At 40.9% G+C, this 17196-nt stretch overlaps 1 protein-coding gene across 2 annotated transcripts in view; it reads left to right on the top strand.

Moving 5' to 3' along the window:
• The first annotated feature begins 3753 nt into the window (after nucleotides 1-3753).
• Nucleotides 3754-17196, top strand: part of LOC115438128 (serine/threonine-protein kinase DCLK2-like) — a 45770-nt gene continuing 32327 nt past the window's right edge. The window contains exons 1-2 of one of the 2 annotated variants that reach the window (XM_030161535.1): nucleotides 3754-3765; nucleotides 11081-12147. In XM_030161535.1, coding sequence (XP_030017395.1) covers nucleotides 11709-12147 — 439 coding nt within the window. In that variant the 5' untranslated portion in view covers nucleotides 3754-3765; nucleotides 11081-11708. Of the gene's footprint in view, nucleotides 3766-10809; nucleotides 12148-17196 lie in introns of those variants that run through there. The other variant, XM_030161536.1, reaches the window with a different exon arrangement.

Genomic DNA, 17196 nt, shown 5'->3' with positions numbered 1-17196 from the left:
CACACACACACACACACCCCTTTAAAATAGAAGTAAGCACCTTATACTGCCATACATGTAATCCTTTTTTTCCATATAAACACAGAGCATACACTTGTAAATATACATTTGAACCACATACTGCATTATCTACAAGCCATTAACTACATGTTTTTTTGTTTATTTATCTGATTTTCCCGTTGTTTATGTGTTGTTGTTTTTCTGTCCACAATGTCTTAACTATAACAAAAAACAAATGTTTAACAAATTAAAGTACTCATGATGTATTGAGTCATTCCAGTTATTCTTGTACAGTGTCCTGGTGTGTTTACGGTGTGACTAAATCTTTGTATTGTGTGTGTGTGTGTGTGTGTGTGTGTGTATCTGACTGAATGAATCTGTAAAACACTTTTTCCAGTTCATAGTCAGGGAGCCAAAGTATGAAAAGTTCAATAAAATGGGTTGAACCTGACATGGTCTGCCATACTTTTTATTTGTGTTTTTTTTTTGTTCATTTTGATCCTCAGGACCAATAATTGGAGGGTCTGCTCTGCTGGAAATACTGCACAAAAACAAAAAAATTGTGGTCCAGTTAGTGTATGCACCCCTCATTTTTTGATAGAAAATGTAGACAAATGAAAATGTTCCTTCAGTCCTCAGTGGGCTGGGTAAGCTGTCAATAAATGCATTCAGGATCAAAAAACACATATGGAGACAACCTCCAGTGAAAACATAATTCTGAAAACACATTTCTGCATGATTTTGGCTCCATTTAATACAAAAACATTAGGTGTTTTCTCACTTTTTTCCAATATTTTCAACTTTTATCCATTGGCAATCAACTATTCCACCAAGTTCTGACATCAGCCAATACGCCATTCTGTTCAGCAAACAATGAACGCATTCCACTGAAAAATGATACAAATCCAACCAAAACCACTGGATCTGGGATCAGTTCTGTACTAGTGGGACACACAGGCCCAGAACTGCAAGAGAATTTAAGATACTGTCAAAATTCTGAAAGACAGAAGAGGAAGATATTTAGATTCATGGCACACACACACAAACACACACACACAAATACACACACACACACAAGATCTTAGTGTCTTAGTGATTTTTGTCAGTTTTTGACCTTATAATAGTTGTTTTATTGCATGTCTTTACTTTTTAGCAAGTGCTGCTGGGATGTTTTATGTCAAGAGGAGGGGGATGACCATGTCCAGGAGCACACAAAGATGAAATGTAGAGTTTCAGAGTGTTCCAGTGGGTGTCCTGTAAGGCTCAGATGGTCTTCATACCTTTGAACGTCAGCTGAGAAGCTGTTCATGAGTTCATGTGTACAGAACACAACAGTCTGTCCACCTGCTCATATTACACAGGTGTCAAACATGTGTCCCAGGGGCCAAATCTGCACCCCCCCCCCCCCCCCCCCCCCCAAAGGTTCCATTGCGGCCCTGCAGGATGAAAGGTCATAACTGCCCTTATGAAACAAAAATATATGGCAATATATTGAAAAATATAATGCATTATATTAAAAAATACATTTCCATATATGGGAAAGTAGTGCATATATTTTCCAATATACTGCAATATATGCTTTAATCATATATTGATACATATAAAACATATATTGCAATGAAGACAAAAACTGCCCTATATTTTTACATATAGTTTTATTGAAACTCAATTTCTTTCCATTGACACAAGTTTACATAAAGCAGATATTTATCAACACTTACATTACGTGGTATGCATAATAACATATTTCATGAAAATATGCATCGTGATATACATGAAAAAAGTGTTTACTGAAAAATGATGCCTTCTTAGTCATTTTGGCAACATAGGATGAAAAAGATGTACATATATATACATGCATATTTTTTTAAGTGTATGACTAAATATATAATTACATATATTTAGTAATACACTAGACAACATATGTATGTATATATGCACACATGCATTATGAAGTGTATTACTAAATATATAATGACATATATTTACATATATAAGTAAATATATTGTCATATATGTTTCAATATATGGAAAGCGGCAATTCCTTATGTATTTTTCAATATATTGTAATATAATACAAAATATATTGACACAATATATTATTCTGTATATTTTAAATATGAATATATATTATACAGTAATATATTTTTCAGTCAGTAATATATTGACAGTCAATATATAGAGAAATATATTTTCTTTGCATAAGGGTGAACCTGAACAGTCCAGGTTGAACTAATCCTGTTGGTTCAGGTTCCACATACAGACCAGTGGGATCTACAGTCAAAAGAACCACACAATAAACCAGAAAGAATGACAAACACACATTTACTGTGAACAATTATGTGGAAAAAATTTAAATGAAAAAAATAAGATTACACTGAAAATATTTACATTTACAAAACTGTTCTTTCACAATAAAATGCAAATAAATCCATAAATAAAAGCACAGATGAACAACCTGAACTGTGCAGTTTGAACAATATTCTGTCTGTTCCTAAATGTTTGGTGCATTTATGGATCCACTGGGATCTGCAGTTGTGTTCAGAAGAACAGATGGAATATTGGAGAAACTGTTCACATTTTAGTTCAAACTCCAACATTTGAACAATATTCTGTCTGTTCCCAAATGTTTATGAAACACTGTGTGTACATGTATATCAGCTCACATGTGCTCACAGCTCTTCTGTGTCTGTGTTCAGATTAAATCAGTCTCAGTGAATCCAAAGGAACTTTGTGTTGGTAAATGACAGTTGTTCAAATGGACAGGATTTCACTTCTGTTCAACATGTTGATGCTCATATGAACTATGTTTTCAGCTCCAAAATGAACCATTTCAGCACAATTAATGCTATATTTTCATGTCACAAATGGACAAGTTCTATTTGAACTGAACTGAGCTGAAAAACAAATCCTCTCTTCTTTTGGATTCCCCAGTTTTTCTTCCCAGATTCTCTCCTCCATATCACATGTTTTATTTGTACAGGTTCAATCTGGAGTATGGTGCTGATCCATCCTGCTTCTGTTCCACCAATACATACATGAAGAATGGCACACAGCACTGTTTACATCAACACTTTTACAATAAGAAGCATTTTTAGACACAAAGAACAATTCTAGATTGTTCTTTCCTCTTTAGTCTGATGCTAAACTATCCAATAAATAATAGTGCTCCTAGTTTTTGCACAGGGATCATTAGTGTAAACGCTGACATGGCTGCAGAGCATCAGTATGATGGGATCCACAACAACCATGTCACATCCGTCCACTGACACATTTAGTGTTTTTGTGTCAGCTGGGATTGTTTCAGATCCACAATACCAACATTTAGGAAGAAGAGCACAATTAGCAATAGGAAGTAGTAAGTTTTTGGGGGATTTTTGGGTGATTTTTGGGTGGTTTTTAAGTGTTTTTTGGGTAATTTTTGGGTGATTTTTAAGTGTTTTTTGGATGATTTTTAAGTGTTTTTTGGGTGGGTTTTAAGTGTTTTTTGGGTAATTTTTGGGTGATTTTTAAGTGTTTTTTTGGGTGGTTTTTAAGTGTTTTTTGGGTAATTTTTGGGTGATTTTTAAGTGTTTTTTTGGGTGGTTTTTAAGTGTTTTTGGGGTAATTTTGGATGATTTTTAAGTGTTTTTTTGGGTGGTTTTTAAGTGTTTTTTGGGTAATTTTTGGATGATTTTTAAGTGGGTTTTTTTGGGTGGTTTTTAAGTGTTTTTTGGGTAATTTTTGGGTGATTTTTAACCTCCTCAGATCCAGGAAATGTCAGCAGTACCATCTTTTTTTTTTATTCAGTCAGTGTCTATACTGGAAACATCCTGATGCAACAGTTTTTTCAGATGCAGTTTTGAACATTTTGATGGAATGTCCTTTGTGGTGGACAGTTTTCTTTTGTTTTGTATAAAGTTGTGAAACTCCTGTCCACACTAATAAACCATGACTCCATTCCTAATAAAGTACTGGGACTGACCAGAGCATCATGGGTAATGTCACGTCCGTCTCCCAGCAAAAGTTTTCACATCCACGTGCTATTCCAAATCCAATATTTATGAAAATAGAGCTTCCACTGTCAGAGAATATCAGTAGTCTGTGCACTAATGGATGAGCATTATTTACACACACTTCTATAACTGTAGGACAACTGTTCTGGACACAGATGGACACTCATTTGACCCCCGAAGGACATTTTAGCTGACATGTAGAAATAAGAAGTCCAGGCAGAATAGTGTTCAAATTGCACTAATTTTTCAAATGAAATTTCTGTTTTTTCAGGTTTTTCACATCTTTTTTGTAAAATGTAAATATTTTCATAATTTAATTGGGGTTTTTTTTGTTCTAAAACAAAAAGAAAAACTGTGATTTGTCATTATTTACAGGTCATTCAGTCATTATTTGACTGGTTGGGTCCACTGCAGATCAAACTGGGCTGAATATGGAACTGAACTAAAATGACTTTGACAGCCCTTGTCATATCACATGGGATGGTTCAGTGGTTTGGCTGACAGTGAAAGGGTGGGTGGGGCCGTCTGGATGTCTGGGGTCCCAGCTGGCACCCCCCCACGACCCCCCACACACACACACACTACTAACACACTGATGGAGGGAGGGGCTTTTATTGAATCTGTTCAACAGAAGATCAGGAGTTTGTCTCTTTAGATTTCCGTCCTTACACTGTAAAAAAAAAAAAAAAAACATTAAAAAAAAAAAACCATTATTATTCTGGCAGCGGGGGTGTATTGTAAAATAATGGAAAATTTTGCATAATTAAAATACATTTTTTTGCCCTAACTTTACATGAGATTTTGCTTTTTTTTTTTTTTTTTTTTTTTTACTTTTTAATGTTTAATACAGAATATTTACATGTATTAAAACAATCCAATTCCCTATGAATATATATATATATATATATATAAATAATTTTCAGTGAGACTCAGTTGTCCAATCCACTGATAAAAACTGTATTTGGACAGTTTATCAGTGCTTATACATGTTATACATTCACAAAAATACATTTATTCAACAGTTTTGTTGTGAAACCTCCTGTAATTACACAAGATATTTGTCAATTAACAAACAAGTCTGGTTCAACTGACAGAACTAATACTTCTGTTACTGTTAACTGTCAGTAATTTTATCTGGTTTTATTATTTTTTTTACAGTATTAAACTTTTAATTAACAATTTAATCTCATAAATAGAAAAGAAATATTTGTGAAATTATGATACATTTGCAAATGTATTTGAATTGTATTGTTCTGTGAAAAAAGAAAAAAATTCTTTTGAAAAATATAAATTTTCTGGTTATTCACAGTTATAGTTTTTTCCTGTTCTTTTCCATTTGACATGTAAAATCACAATCTGGTTTTGTCATTTCATTAATATTTTCCTGCATCTGAAAAATACAGAAAAAATCTGTAAAATAACAGTGAGAATTCTGTTAAATGACAGATTTTTTTTTTTTTTTACAGTGTATGAACAAAACACATTATTAGTACTGTTCTATTCCATCTGTCTGTATTAGATCAACTGTTTTTACTTGAACGACTGTAGAGGTTTGTTTAATGCATGAACCTTTGTATCTCTCATTTTTTTTTCAAGTGTTTTTGGAATATTTTATCAAACCGTGGCCAAGAAGATGGTGAATTCAGAGCAAATGTTTGATGTCAATTGTTCTTTCTTTAATATCGATAAATCTCCTGTTGAACTGTGACTAAATACACTGGTTCACATGTTAAACCATATCATACAGTAGATTTTTCTGTTGTTGAAAAGTTGAATTATTTTAATGTATTTGCATTTAAATGGAATTACTTTATGCAATAAATAAATGAAGCTGCATAAAAGTAGATATGAATAAATGCAGCTGAAAAGGACTCTAATTTATGAAACAGTGTAGTGTTTTATATCATTTAATTTTTATTTTAATTATTTCATACATTTTTTTTAATGTGTGTGCTTTGTTTACTTGGTATTCATATCGGCCTTTTTGACTTCGAACCACTCCTACACAATGGTGTTACATGCATATATATATATATATATATATATATATATATATATATATATATATATATATATATACATATATATATATGTTTTTTGTTCTTATTGTTTGTAATGTGCAAATAAATAGATACATACGTAAAAGATAGAGTAATAAGCTGAAATATTTAAACTGTATTGACTAAATTAATTCAACGTATTATTATTATTATTATTATTATTATTATTATTATTATGTTTATTGCCCAGTCTATTGATGTTGAATTATTTAGATGAATAATAAATCACTAAACTCAATTAAAGAAATGAACAGGATGCAACAGTCTTTTATATCATTAGATTTTTCAAATTTTAATTACGTTGTTTGTTTGTTTTTTTTTTTGTGTGTGTGTGTTTTGTTTATTTACTTTGTATTCATATCAGCCTTTTTGACTTGGAACCTCTCCTACACAATGGTGTTACATACATTTTTTTTTTCTTTTTTTTTTTTCTTATTGTTTGTGATAATCATTTATTTATTGTGGTAATAAATGAACAGGACAAAAGACAAAAAGACAAAAAGAGAAAGAGGGAGGGAGGAGGTAAAGACAGCTGGACACGGACTAGGGGAGAGAGAGAGAGAGAGAGAGAGAGAGAGAGAGGGGTAAACAAAGAGCCAGAGAGGGAGCGTGAGGGGCGGGGCTTGGTCGTCACGTACAGCCGCCAACAGGAGGGGAGGGGGTGAGCAGTGGGGGGGGTGTAGAGCCGGTCTCCTCTCTCTCTCTCTCTCTCTCTCTCTCTCTCTCTCCTCTCTCTCTCTCTCTCTCTCTCTCTGCAGCGGCCATGCTGCTGTCCGCCGCCTGTCTCGGTGCATCCCGGTCTGTCGCCGGTACACCCTGCCTCCTCCTCCTCCTGCTCCTCCTCCTCCTCCTCCGCCGCTCCTGCTGCTCCTGCTGCATCCCTGTATCCCGGCTCTGCGGCCCGGAACGGAACGGATCCACCCGGTGGTAACGGACCGGAACACAGACGGAAACAGCACCGACGACCGAGCGACCGAGGAGGGAAGAGGAAGCAGCCCCATAGCAACAAACCGGTCTGACGGCAGCAGAGGTAGGTGCCTCCACCCCCCCCACCCCCCCCCAGTGTGCATGTGTGTGGAAGGCCTTATCAGCTCAGCGGTGTTTGGGCGGAAACACACACACACACACACACACACACACACACACACACACACACACACACAGGTATGAGTGCAGTCCAGTCAGGTGTTTGGGTTCACATCCTCCATTTTCCATCCAAATGTTCCAGAAGCTCCAGGATGCAGAGGACAGACTGGAGCTGGAGAAGCATGTGTGCATGAAACACACACCTGCGTTTAGGACCAGTTTAGGACCAGTTTAGGACCAGTAAACCCAGCTGTTCCACCTTTAGTCTGACCTGGTCTGCACTGGACCACACCAGGAAAAGAAGAACCCAGAAAGAACAACCAACAAACACTTCTGGGTGGGTTTTAGGTGGTTCTACAGTAGTACCTTCTCATTAGTCCATGTGCATTCTGGATCAGATCTCCAAAGACACTAAACACTGAGGAACAGAAGAAAAGAGTTCAAACTGGACTGAATTTAATACAGACATTTCAGGTTGGACACATTTGTTCAGGTTAGTCACAGTTTATTGGTACAGGAGAGTTTGGAAATGGAAAGAGTTTCACAATTTAATGTTTTTTTTGCACTAAAACAAAGACAAACATTTGAAGTTGTCATTATTTACAGACATAATGTCATATTATTTGTTCCATCAAACCCAGTAGTAAATCTGCAGTGGTTCTTCTGTGTGGGTTCTTCTGCTGTTCTTATTGGACTGTAGATCAGATTGGTCTGGATGTGGAACCCACACTAACATGAGTTCCACAGCCTGGACTGTGGAATTTAGACACTGTGTAAATTCACCCCAGGGGTGGGACTGGAACCTTTGGGGGGACGCAGGTTTGACAGCCCTGGACTACATACATTTTCCACTTTTCAACTCCCTGACACCTCTGGAATCACCACCTTTATGAAGAACTCCAAGCCCTCCACCTGTCACCTCTGCTCAAATCCTGCCTTCCCTCTCTCCTTCCCTCTCTCCTTCCCTCCCTCCTCCCTCTCTCCTCCCCTCTCTCCTTCCCTCTCTCCTCCTTCCCTCTCTCCTTCCCTCTCTCCTTCCCTCTCTCCTCCTTCCTCCCTCCTTCCCTCTCTCCTCCCTCTCCCTCTCTCCTTCTCTCCTCCTTCCCTCCCTCCTTCCCTCTCTCACTCTTCTCTGACCATTGGAACTGTTCCTCCACAGTTGAAACCTGCAGCCGTCACCCCCATCCTGTAAAAACCTGGTCTAGACCCCCACTATTTCAGTCACCTCTGCTCCATCTCTCACCTTCCTTTCTTTTCCAAAATTGTTGAAAAAATAGTCACCACTCAACTCCACACACACTTAATGTCCAGTAGTCTGTCTGGGTCCTTCCAGTCCGGTTTCCTCTGGTTCATTATCCATCCTGATTCTTCTGGACCTGAGTGCAGACTTCAAACCCCCCTCCTCCTCAGTAGACTCTCATCTATTGGCATCATCCCCCCCCCCCCCCCCCCCCCCGCTGGTTTCATTCTTATCTGTCGGGCCACACTCAGTTCATTCAGCTGAAAACTTCCCCCAGTTGCCTCTGGTGTGCCCCAGGGCTCCGTCCTGGGGCCCCTTCTTTTCACCATCTACCTCCTCCCCCTCAGCAATATCTTCAGAAAATTTCACATCCAACTCCACTGCTATGCAGATGACATCTAGCTCTACCCCACCACCAAACCTTACTCCACACTCCCGCCCTCCTCCCTCCCTCACCTTCTGCCTCTCTGAAGTTCAATCCTGGTTCACCTCCAGCTTCTTAAAACTCAATAGTGACAAAACACAAATGCTCCTCATTGGCACAAAATCCACTCTTTCCAAAACCAACACCTTTTCCCTCACTATCGACAGCTCCTCAGTCTGCCCCTCCCCTCAGGTTCACAGTCTGGGTGTCATCCTCCATGGCCTACTATCTTTCAAATCCCACATCAATAACATCACCCAGTCTGCATACCCCCCACCCCCCCCACCCCCCATACCACCTCTATTCTCGTACACAGTCTCGTAACCTCCCGCCTTGACTACTGTAACTCCCTCCTATTCGGTCTCCCCCAAAAGTCCCTCCATAAGCTGCAACTGGTCCACAACTCTGCCACCCACACCATCACCAAAACCCCCTCCTACCACCACATCACCCCCACCCTCCAGGAACTACACTGGCCCCAGTCAAACACCCCCACCCTCCAGGAACTACACTGGCCCCAGTCAAACACCCCCATCCTCCAGGAACTACACTGGCCCCAGTCAAACACCCCCATCCTCCAGGAACTACACTGGCCCCAGTCAAACACCCCCATCCTCCAGGAACTACACTGGCCCCAGTCAAACACCCCCACCCTCCAGGAACTACACTGGCCCCAGTCAAACACCCCCATCCTCCAGGAACTACACTGGCCCCAGTCAAACACCCCCATCCTCCAGGAACTACACTGCCCCCCCCAGTCAAACAGAGAATTGAATCCCACCTCCTCCTGTACATGTAAATCCCTCCACAGTCTGACTCCTCAGTACCTTCAGACCTCCTCCATGTCACCACTCCAACCCCTTCCCTTAGCTCCTCCTCCTCCATCCACCTCACCGTGCCCCCTGTCCACCTCAGCACCATGGGGGGGCGGAGCCTTCAGCCTCTACTCCCTCCCACCATCCATCTGTAAGAGTGATTCTGTCCCCACATTCAGATCCAGACTCTAAACTCACCTGTTCAGAACAGCCCCCCCCCCCCCCCCCCCCATAAACTCTACTCTCCATTTTACAGCTTCATTTCTATATATAGTCATTAATCTTTTATCTGTTTATTTCTTTGTATTTTATGGATTGTTAGTTTTATCTTGTTGTGCAGTGTCCTTGGGTGTCTTGAAAGGTGCTTATAAATAAAATTTATTATTATTATTATTATTATTATTATTAGATGACTGAATCAGTTCATTCCATAGATGCTAAATCCTGTGTCTTCCTGCACCAGCACAGATAAACGAAGGCTCAAAGGCAGTTGTTGCATTTGTGTCTGACAGGACTGAGATCTGTCCTGTTGATCATGTGACTGTCATCTCTTTTATTATCAGGGATAGAGGGATGGTGAGGACCAGCGCAGACTCAACGGACAGGATTAGCAGGACTGCAACCACAGTGTACGGCCTGAAGATGGACTACTGGGACTGAACAGCCTCCAGATCCACCTGGTGTGGGGTCAGCTGACTGGGACTAGCACTGGGACTAGCACTGGGACCAGCACTAGGACTAGCACTGGGACCAGCACTGGGACTAGCACTGGTACTGAACGGCCTGCAGATCACCTGGTGTGGAGCCAGCTGACTGGGACTACCACTGGGACTACCACTGGGACTACCACTGGGACTACCACTGGGACTACTACTGGGACTACCACTGGGACTACCACTGGGACTACTACTGGGACTACCACTGGGACTACCACTGGGACTACCACTGGGACTACCACTGGGACTACCACTGGGACTACTACTGGGACTACCACTGGACTACCACTGGGACTACTACTGGGACTACCACTGGGACTACCACTGGGACTACTACTGGGACTACCACTGGGACTACCACTGGGACTACCACTGGGACTACCACTGGGACTACTACTGGGACTACCACTGGGACTACTACTGGGACTACCACTGGGACTACCACTGGGACTACTACTGGGACTACCACTGGGACTACCACTGGGTCACCCAGAGTCAACGTTGAGAACATAGGACTGTGTTTCTGTCGTCTGCTGAGTGGGTGTATCTGTTCATTTTAACCCGAGCAGACAAACTAAAGAACCTCCTGGTGCTGAACCTTGAAGCTCCATGTCATCTTTTCTACTCAAGTTTTCATGACTCAATATTTATTGGCAGCAGACTCAACACTGAAATATCAAATGAACACTCCTGAACGGAGTTTCTAAAGATGAACAAGCCACTCCTAAACTGTGTGAGTTCCAGTTGTGTCTGCCCACATGAAAGTCAAAGTGCCCTTGAGCCAAAACCCTGACCCCACTAATCTTTTGAATTCTATGGATTAGTGCCTCTAAAATGTTGGATGTTTTAGGGTTGTTGCAATTAAGAAAAGACTTGGTGGTACTGGAGGGTCAAGGCTGAGTAGTTCCCAGTTTGAGGAAACCTCTTATGCAGACGTGGACACCAAACCTCCATCTGTCGTCTGTTCACTGGGATCCGGCCTGGATTTTATGGGAACGGCAGCTGCTTTAAAGAACTGCATCCAGACTCCAAAAGAAAAACAGTCTTTTCTATGTTGAAAGTTTCAGAGAAGACGCTAAAGGAAGCCTTCAGTCCCATTGTCTGGCCGTCTGAAAGTCTGCTGGATCTACACCATTTGGTTCGGTTCATCAGAAGGTCTTGGTACCAGAAAAACTACTGGTTATTTATCTATAAAACAGTTGTCAAAGTGTCAGGTGCGTCTCTCTGGGATTACACACCACTGTACTGAATCAGTGGTTTCCTTTTGCTGTCATTGTCTTCAGAGCGGTACAGGAGTGTGTGCTCATCTCTGTCGGAGGATGAATCTCCTGTAGCCCTGGTTCTGCTGAACGTTCCTGGACCCTGTACCGTCATGTCTCTGAGTAATAAGACTATCGAGTTGGAGCATTTCGACGAACGCGACAAGATTCGTCGAGGACGCTCCCCTCGAACCAAGAGGGATGACTCTACCAGCAGCGCCGGAGGGGGGGGGTCCGGCCCCAGCTCCAGGGGCAGCAGCCTGGTCCCTAGCCCCGCCCACAGCGCCAACTGCAGCTACTACCGGACCCGTACGCTGCAGGCGCTCACCTCCGAGAAACGGGCCAAAAAGGTCCGCTTCTACCGGAACGGAGACCGCTACTTCAAGGGTCTGGTGTACGCCGTGTCCAGTGATCGGTTCCGCTCTTACGATGGGCTGTTGATGGAGCTGACGCGCTCTTTGGCCGATAACTTACATCTGCCGCAAGGCGTCCGCACCATCTACACCATAGACGGCAGCAAGAAGATCACAAGTATGGACGAGCTGGTGGAAGGTAAGACCGAAGACTCGACCAGTTGAAACGTACTGTTAGTTAACTCAGAGGATACAATAGTTGTTAGAGTTTCTGTAATGTCGCCCCCTGCTGATTAGGGCTGTGTATCTGCAAGAATCTGGCGATACGATACAAATCACAATACTAGGATCATGATACAATATATCATGATATATCATGATACTGTTAAAAAGGCAATTTTTTGTTAGTTTTGTTTCTTTTTTTTAATTGATTATTTCCTGGAAGAATTGAATTGCAGCAGAAATCTGCACAAATACTACACACATTTTTAGAGTCAGAAAAAAAATCTGCATTAGCGTGCTAGATTTCAAAAAATATTCCCCAGGCACACTGTAGGATTTGTGTAAAAATAAAAGTAATTTTCTGTAGAAAAAAGCCCTGATGAAGGCCAGAGGTCGCAACGCGTTGGCTGAATTTTAAAAGATTGCCATGAACTAATAAAGGCATTTTATTTTTACACAAATCCTACAGTGTGCCTGGGGAATATTTTTTGAAATCTAGCATGCTAATGCAGATTTTTTTTTTTTTTTCTTTGACTGTAAATAGCCAGACACACCACAAGTTTCCCAATAGCACCTGTGGATAATCACCAAGAAGACCCAGCTGCACTTCCACTCTGTTGGATTATTAAACACATTTGTATTTGATCCCAACAGGATCTAATGTTCTATCAGCAAATGTTCCAACTGTGTTCAAACTGAAATTCAGTTTTACACACATTCCAGTTTCAGATCCTGTTCAAATGTTCAGATTCTATTAGTTCACAACTAACATCAGAACAGGATTTGAGTTCAATCCAAACAAAGGAACCAACATCTGCCTCTCAGACAGAAAAAGTGTTTTTAAGATGATTCAGATAACCATTATTTAACACAGTAGTGTTAAATAATAATAAATAAAATATAAGCAAAAAAGAAAACCAAAATGAACCTCCACAATATCTGCATTTGAATAAATACCTAAAAATATCCACACAGTACTTTTTAATATCGATACAGTATTGTGACATGAAATATCGCGATATATTGCAGAACCGATATTTTCCAACACCCCTACTTCAGACTCTACCGGCTTGATTTGTTAATGAAACGTACTGGTCCAAAGGTGTCAAATATTTGGTGAACTGAGGGTGTGATAGTTGTTGGAGTTTCTGTAGTGTCGCCCCCTGCTGACCTAGTCGTTAGTTTTTGTCTTCATTTCATTTTAAGTTTTTCTTTGCTAGTTTTTACCCCTCGGCCAACTTCTGGCCGAAGGGATATTGTCATAGTTTTGTTGTCCGTCCGTCCGTCTGTCTGTCTGGTCCATTCAACAACATAATCACATTCTCTGAAGAATGCGTTGAGCTATCTGCACAAAATGTATCCTGTGGCTGCATCTTGACATGAACAGCCTATTGACAATAGTTCACCTTGACCTACTTCTTCAAGGTCAGATGGTGTGAAATCGACACATGACCCCTTAGTTGGGCTGATGTGTTTGTCTGAAACAGCGCTGTGCAGTTCTAATATCTGAGTACTGTCATATATAAACATGTATGGAATAAGTTTTACACAAAGACAGTCTGATCTAAATTATCAGGCAGTGACTGTCAACAGAATCTCACACTATATTTGGCCCAGGGGGATTAAAAGTATGTCCCCTCTGTGTCAGAAACATTCCCATATTAACCCTTAGTGGTCTGAGTCTATTCTGTCTGTTTTTCAGTCCTTTTGATTTGGCCTTTATATACTATAGAAACAAATGTTTACTATACCCATGTTTGGATCTGTTTTTTCAGCACAACTTCATCTAGATCATCTGTCTATTATTTTTTCACTTTAACCTACTATAAAAACACAAAAGGACAAAAAACACAAAAAATATAAAATCTGATTTGAAAAATGTATATAATTTATTGCATAAATAACACACAGATGTTTAACGAACCTTTTCAAAGACTTTCAAAGTGAATATTGGTTCCAAATATTAGGTATAGAAAATTAAAATTGTAATAAATTCAAACTATACTCACATATTTGACATTAAAGCAGATCTGTACATAGGATTTTCCCCCTAAAAGTGCAGTAATCAAACACAGTTATCATGAGAATTAGAATTGAAATGCTAATACTAACCGTCTGTGATTTTACTGCCGTTTATGGTTCTACCGGTAATCGTTACATCCCTGACACAGAGCTCATAGAAGATGGAGATGGGTCTGGATTATATACAGTCTAATGTTAGGGTCAGGGTTCTATGAAAAGAGTGAATGTTCAAAGGTTAAACTCAGTTGTTCCTTTTTGCTGAAGTTTCACCAGCGGTTCAGTGCAGACCTCTAAGAAAATAAATGGATTCATGCCATCAGTACATTAGTTAATGGATCTCTCATCTCCTTCCTTTGCTTTAATTTTTAATTTCTGTGTCTGTTGGCATTAGAATCATGAGTAGATAATCAATATTCAGACATTTCATCAGAAAAAAACCAACAGTTACATGACTTTGAACCCCTGAACTGAAGTTCTATGGTTTAATATTCACTAACTTTCTGGAGCTTTTTTCATTTTGGTCAAGGATCTCTCATTAGATCAGACTTAAGGAATCCTTCTGTGTGTTTGACCCTGGTCTGAACATCCAACAGGAATTGCATGTCATTAATGAAGCCCAGCGCTCTGCACATGCTTTCAGGGACTGAAACAGTCAAGAGCTTTGGTTTATGCACTGTATGAGTAATGTGTAAGGACGGACAGAACAAGTGATTGGTGGTGGAATTAATGATCATTTTAGTCATTCGATTTATTGAGGAAATAAACTAAACATTCATTCTAGATCATCTACACTTTGGACTCAAAACAGACAAACTATTAATCAGTAGGAAAAAAGGAGTTTTCTTCAATTACAGACCAGTTGGATTTGAAGTGATAAAAATGATATGTGAGTGATGTGAGGAGTTAGTCAGCTGATTACTACAGTAGACTTTAAGGGTGTTTTCACACAGCGTAGTCCAGTCTGTATCTGGGTTCACTGGACCCCAGAGTCCACTTCATTTTATCCATGTGAATGCAGCTGTTCTGTGCTCAGTACCCTGTCTGAGTCCAGTTCAGAAGGTAGTCCTGGGTTTGGACTGCCCAGCTCCAGTACACTCCAGTACCCAGTCACTGTGTGAATGCGATCCCTGTGCGAGTCTGGAAGTGAGCGAACCACCGCTGTGACAACAGAAGGGGGTAATCACCATGAGAGCATAGACGGGGCTCCTGTCGTCTCCTGGAAAAGCCTCAGGTCTGTGCGGTCCATGTTCACCTTCTGGACCCAAGCACTGGTGATAATATGAGGGACAGCGAAGGCGGCTCTGCTTCTGTTTACCTCCAACAGGATTACAGATACACAAGGGTTTGTCTGCTGCTGACTTCAGTGTTTGGAGGAGAGTGATCTACTGTTTGTTCCAGTGTCAGCTGTTCGTCTTTCACACAGGTGAAGCTCACTGTCACTTACATTAAAAAAAAAAAGTCCAGTTCTTTAAACATAAATTCGTCCTGCGTTCCTTTTTCAGGTAATGCTCAGTGACCTTATCGGACCAACTAAACAAGAAAACATTGAAATTCTGTTAAATTGAACCCAGTTAGTCCAGTGGTTGTGTTTTCTTCCAGGTCAGTAAATGAACAGTTCATTTGGTTTGTGTGATTTCACAGCAGAATGTGTGACGTATTAAACTGAACTGTGTCAGTGAAGGAGCAGATCTGAAAACAGCTGTCAATCAAACCACATTCAGCCTTTGGACCCGTCCTCCAATCGGCGCGCGGAAGCTTGGCATCTGGCCCGGCCGAGCTCCGCCCACAGCTCCGCCCATGGCTCCGTTCGCCCCTGGAGACGCTGAGCGTCCGGGGGCGGGACAACAGGTGTCCTGTGTCCAGTGCTGGTCCAGTCTGTAGTGGTTTTTCCAGCAGTTCCACTCAGTCCCATTGAAGTGCATGGACGCTGAGCGTCTACGGACAAATGCACTGAGCAGAGATGGAATGAACAAACACAGACACGGGAATGGAGGAGAAGTGAACAACATCCAGTCCACTGATCTGGGATCAAACTGATTCTGAACCAACTGGTCTGAGAGATGAACGTGTTCCAACACATTTGGAGTCAATGAAATGAAAACAACTGAACAGATTTGAGCATTTAATGGGAGTCATTTTAGGGTCAGAGGAGCTTCACTGCAGTCTGACACTAAACACCTGTGGTCTGTTTCCTGGAACACCTGTTTGTACTCAGGCCTGGACCGCGGTGCACGTGTGTGAACACAACATCTGTGTGGAAGGTGTGAATGTATCCAAGTACAGTACTACGGACTGGAGTACACTGTGTGAAAGCGCTCTGACTCAGACATTCTGCAGCTTCTGAAAATGAGTAAATTCACAGTTTTTGACTTTTATGTGACTAAAGCCAGTGTTTGAATGCAGTTTGCCAGGTGTTTGACAGTTTTCTTAAAATTGAATTGAATGTGATTATAAATCATTTGTCAGAAGCAGTTCCAGTGTGTTGTCAGTGGACTTCCTGTGTCAGTGCCTAATGCTGGTGGGTCTAAATTGCGTCTCCAGTCCATTTCCTCTGTAGTGAACAGCTCAGTGTGTGTCCTCTGTCATGTCTTGTCTCAGTTATATCCCCTTCCATTAGTATTGATGGCTGACTGGTTGTAAATGTCCACTAATGAGCGTTAGTGCCAGGATGTTGTGCAGCCACAGACGTACTAAAACACAGACGCATCACTCTGCTGCACTTCCTGGAAATAACAGATGACAAACACAGTAGTTCAGTGACAGCCCCAAAGGAAAACCAGTCTGTCATGAACTGTGTTCTGCCAAAGAGGAGTTCAGCGTCCAGGAGAGGGTCTGTGTGTGTGTGTGTGTGTGTGTGTTTTTCACACCTGATCTGAGGTTCCAGTATTAGTGTGAAGGACTGCATGACCCCCCATCTGATGAACTGATTCATGTTCGCAGCTGCACTGAACTGAACTGTACAGCTGTTTAGTAAATGTATGCAGGAAAAACATTTATCTGTAGT

The sequence above is a fragment of the Sphaeramia orbicularis genome, chromosome 18, assembly GCF_902148855.1.
Source record: "Sphaeramia orbicularis chromosome 18, fSphaOr1.1, whole genome shotgun sequence".
Classification (NCBI taxonomy): domain Eukaryota; kingdom Metazoa; phylum Chordata; class Actinopteri; order Kurtiformes; family Apogonidae; genus Sphaeramia; species Sphaeramia orbicularis.
Note: the sequence above shows the minus strand (reverse complement) of the source record. Positions and strands in the feature narration are given on the sequence as shown.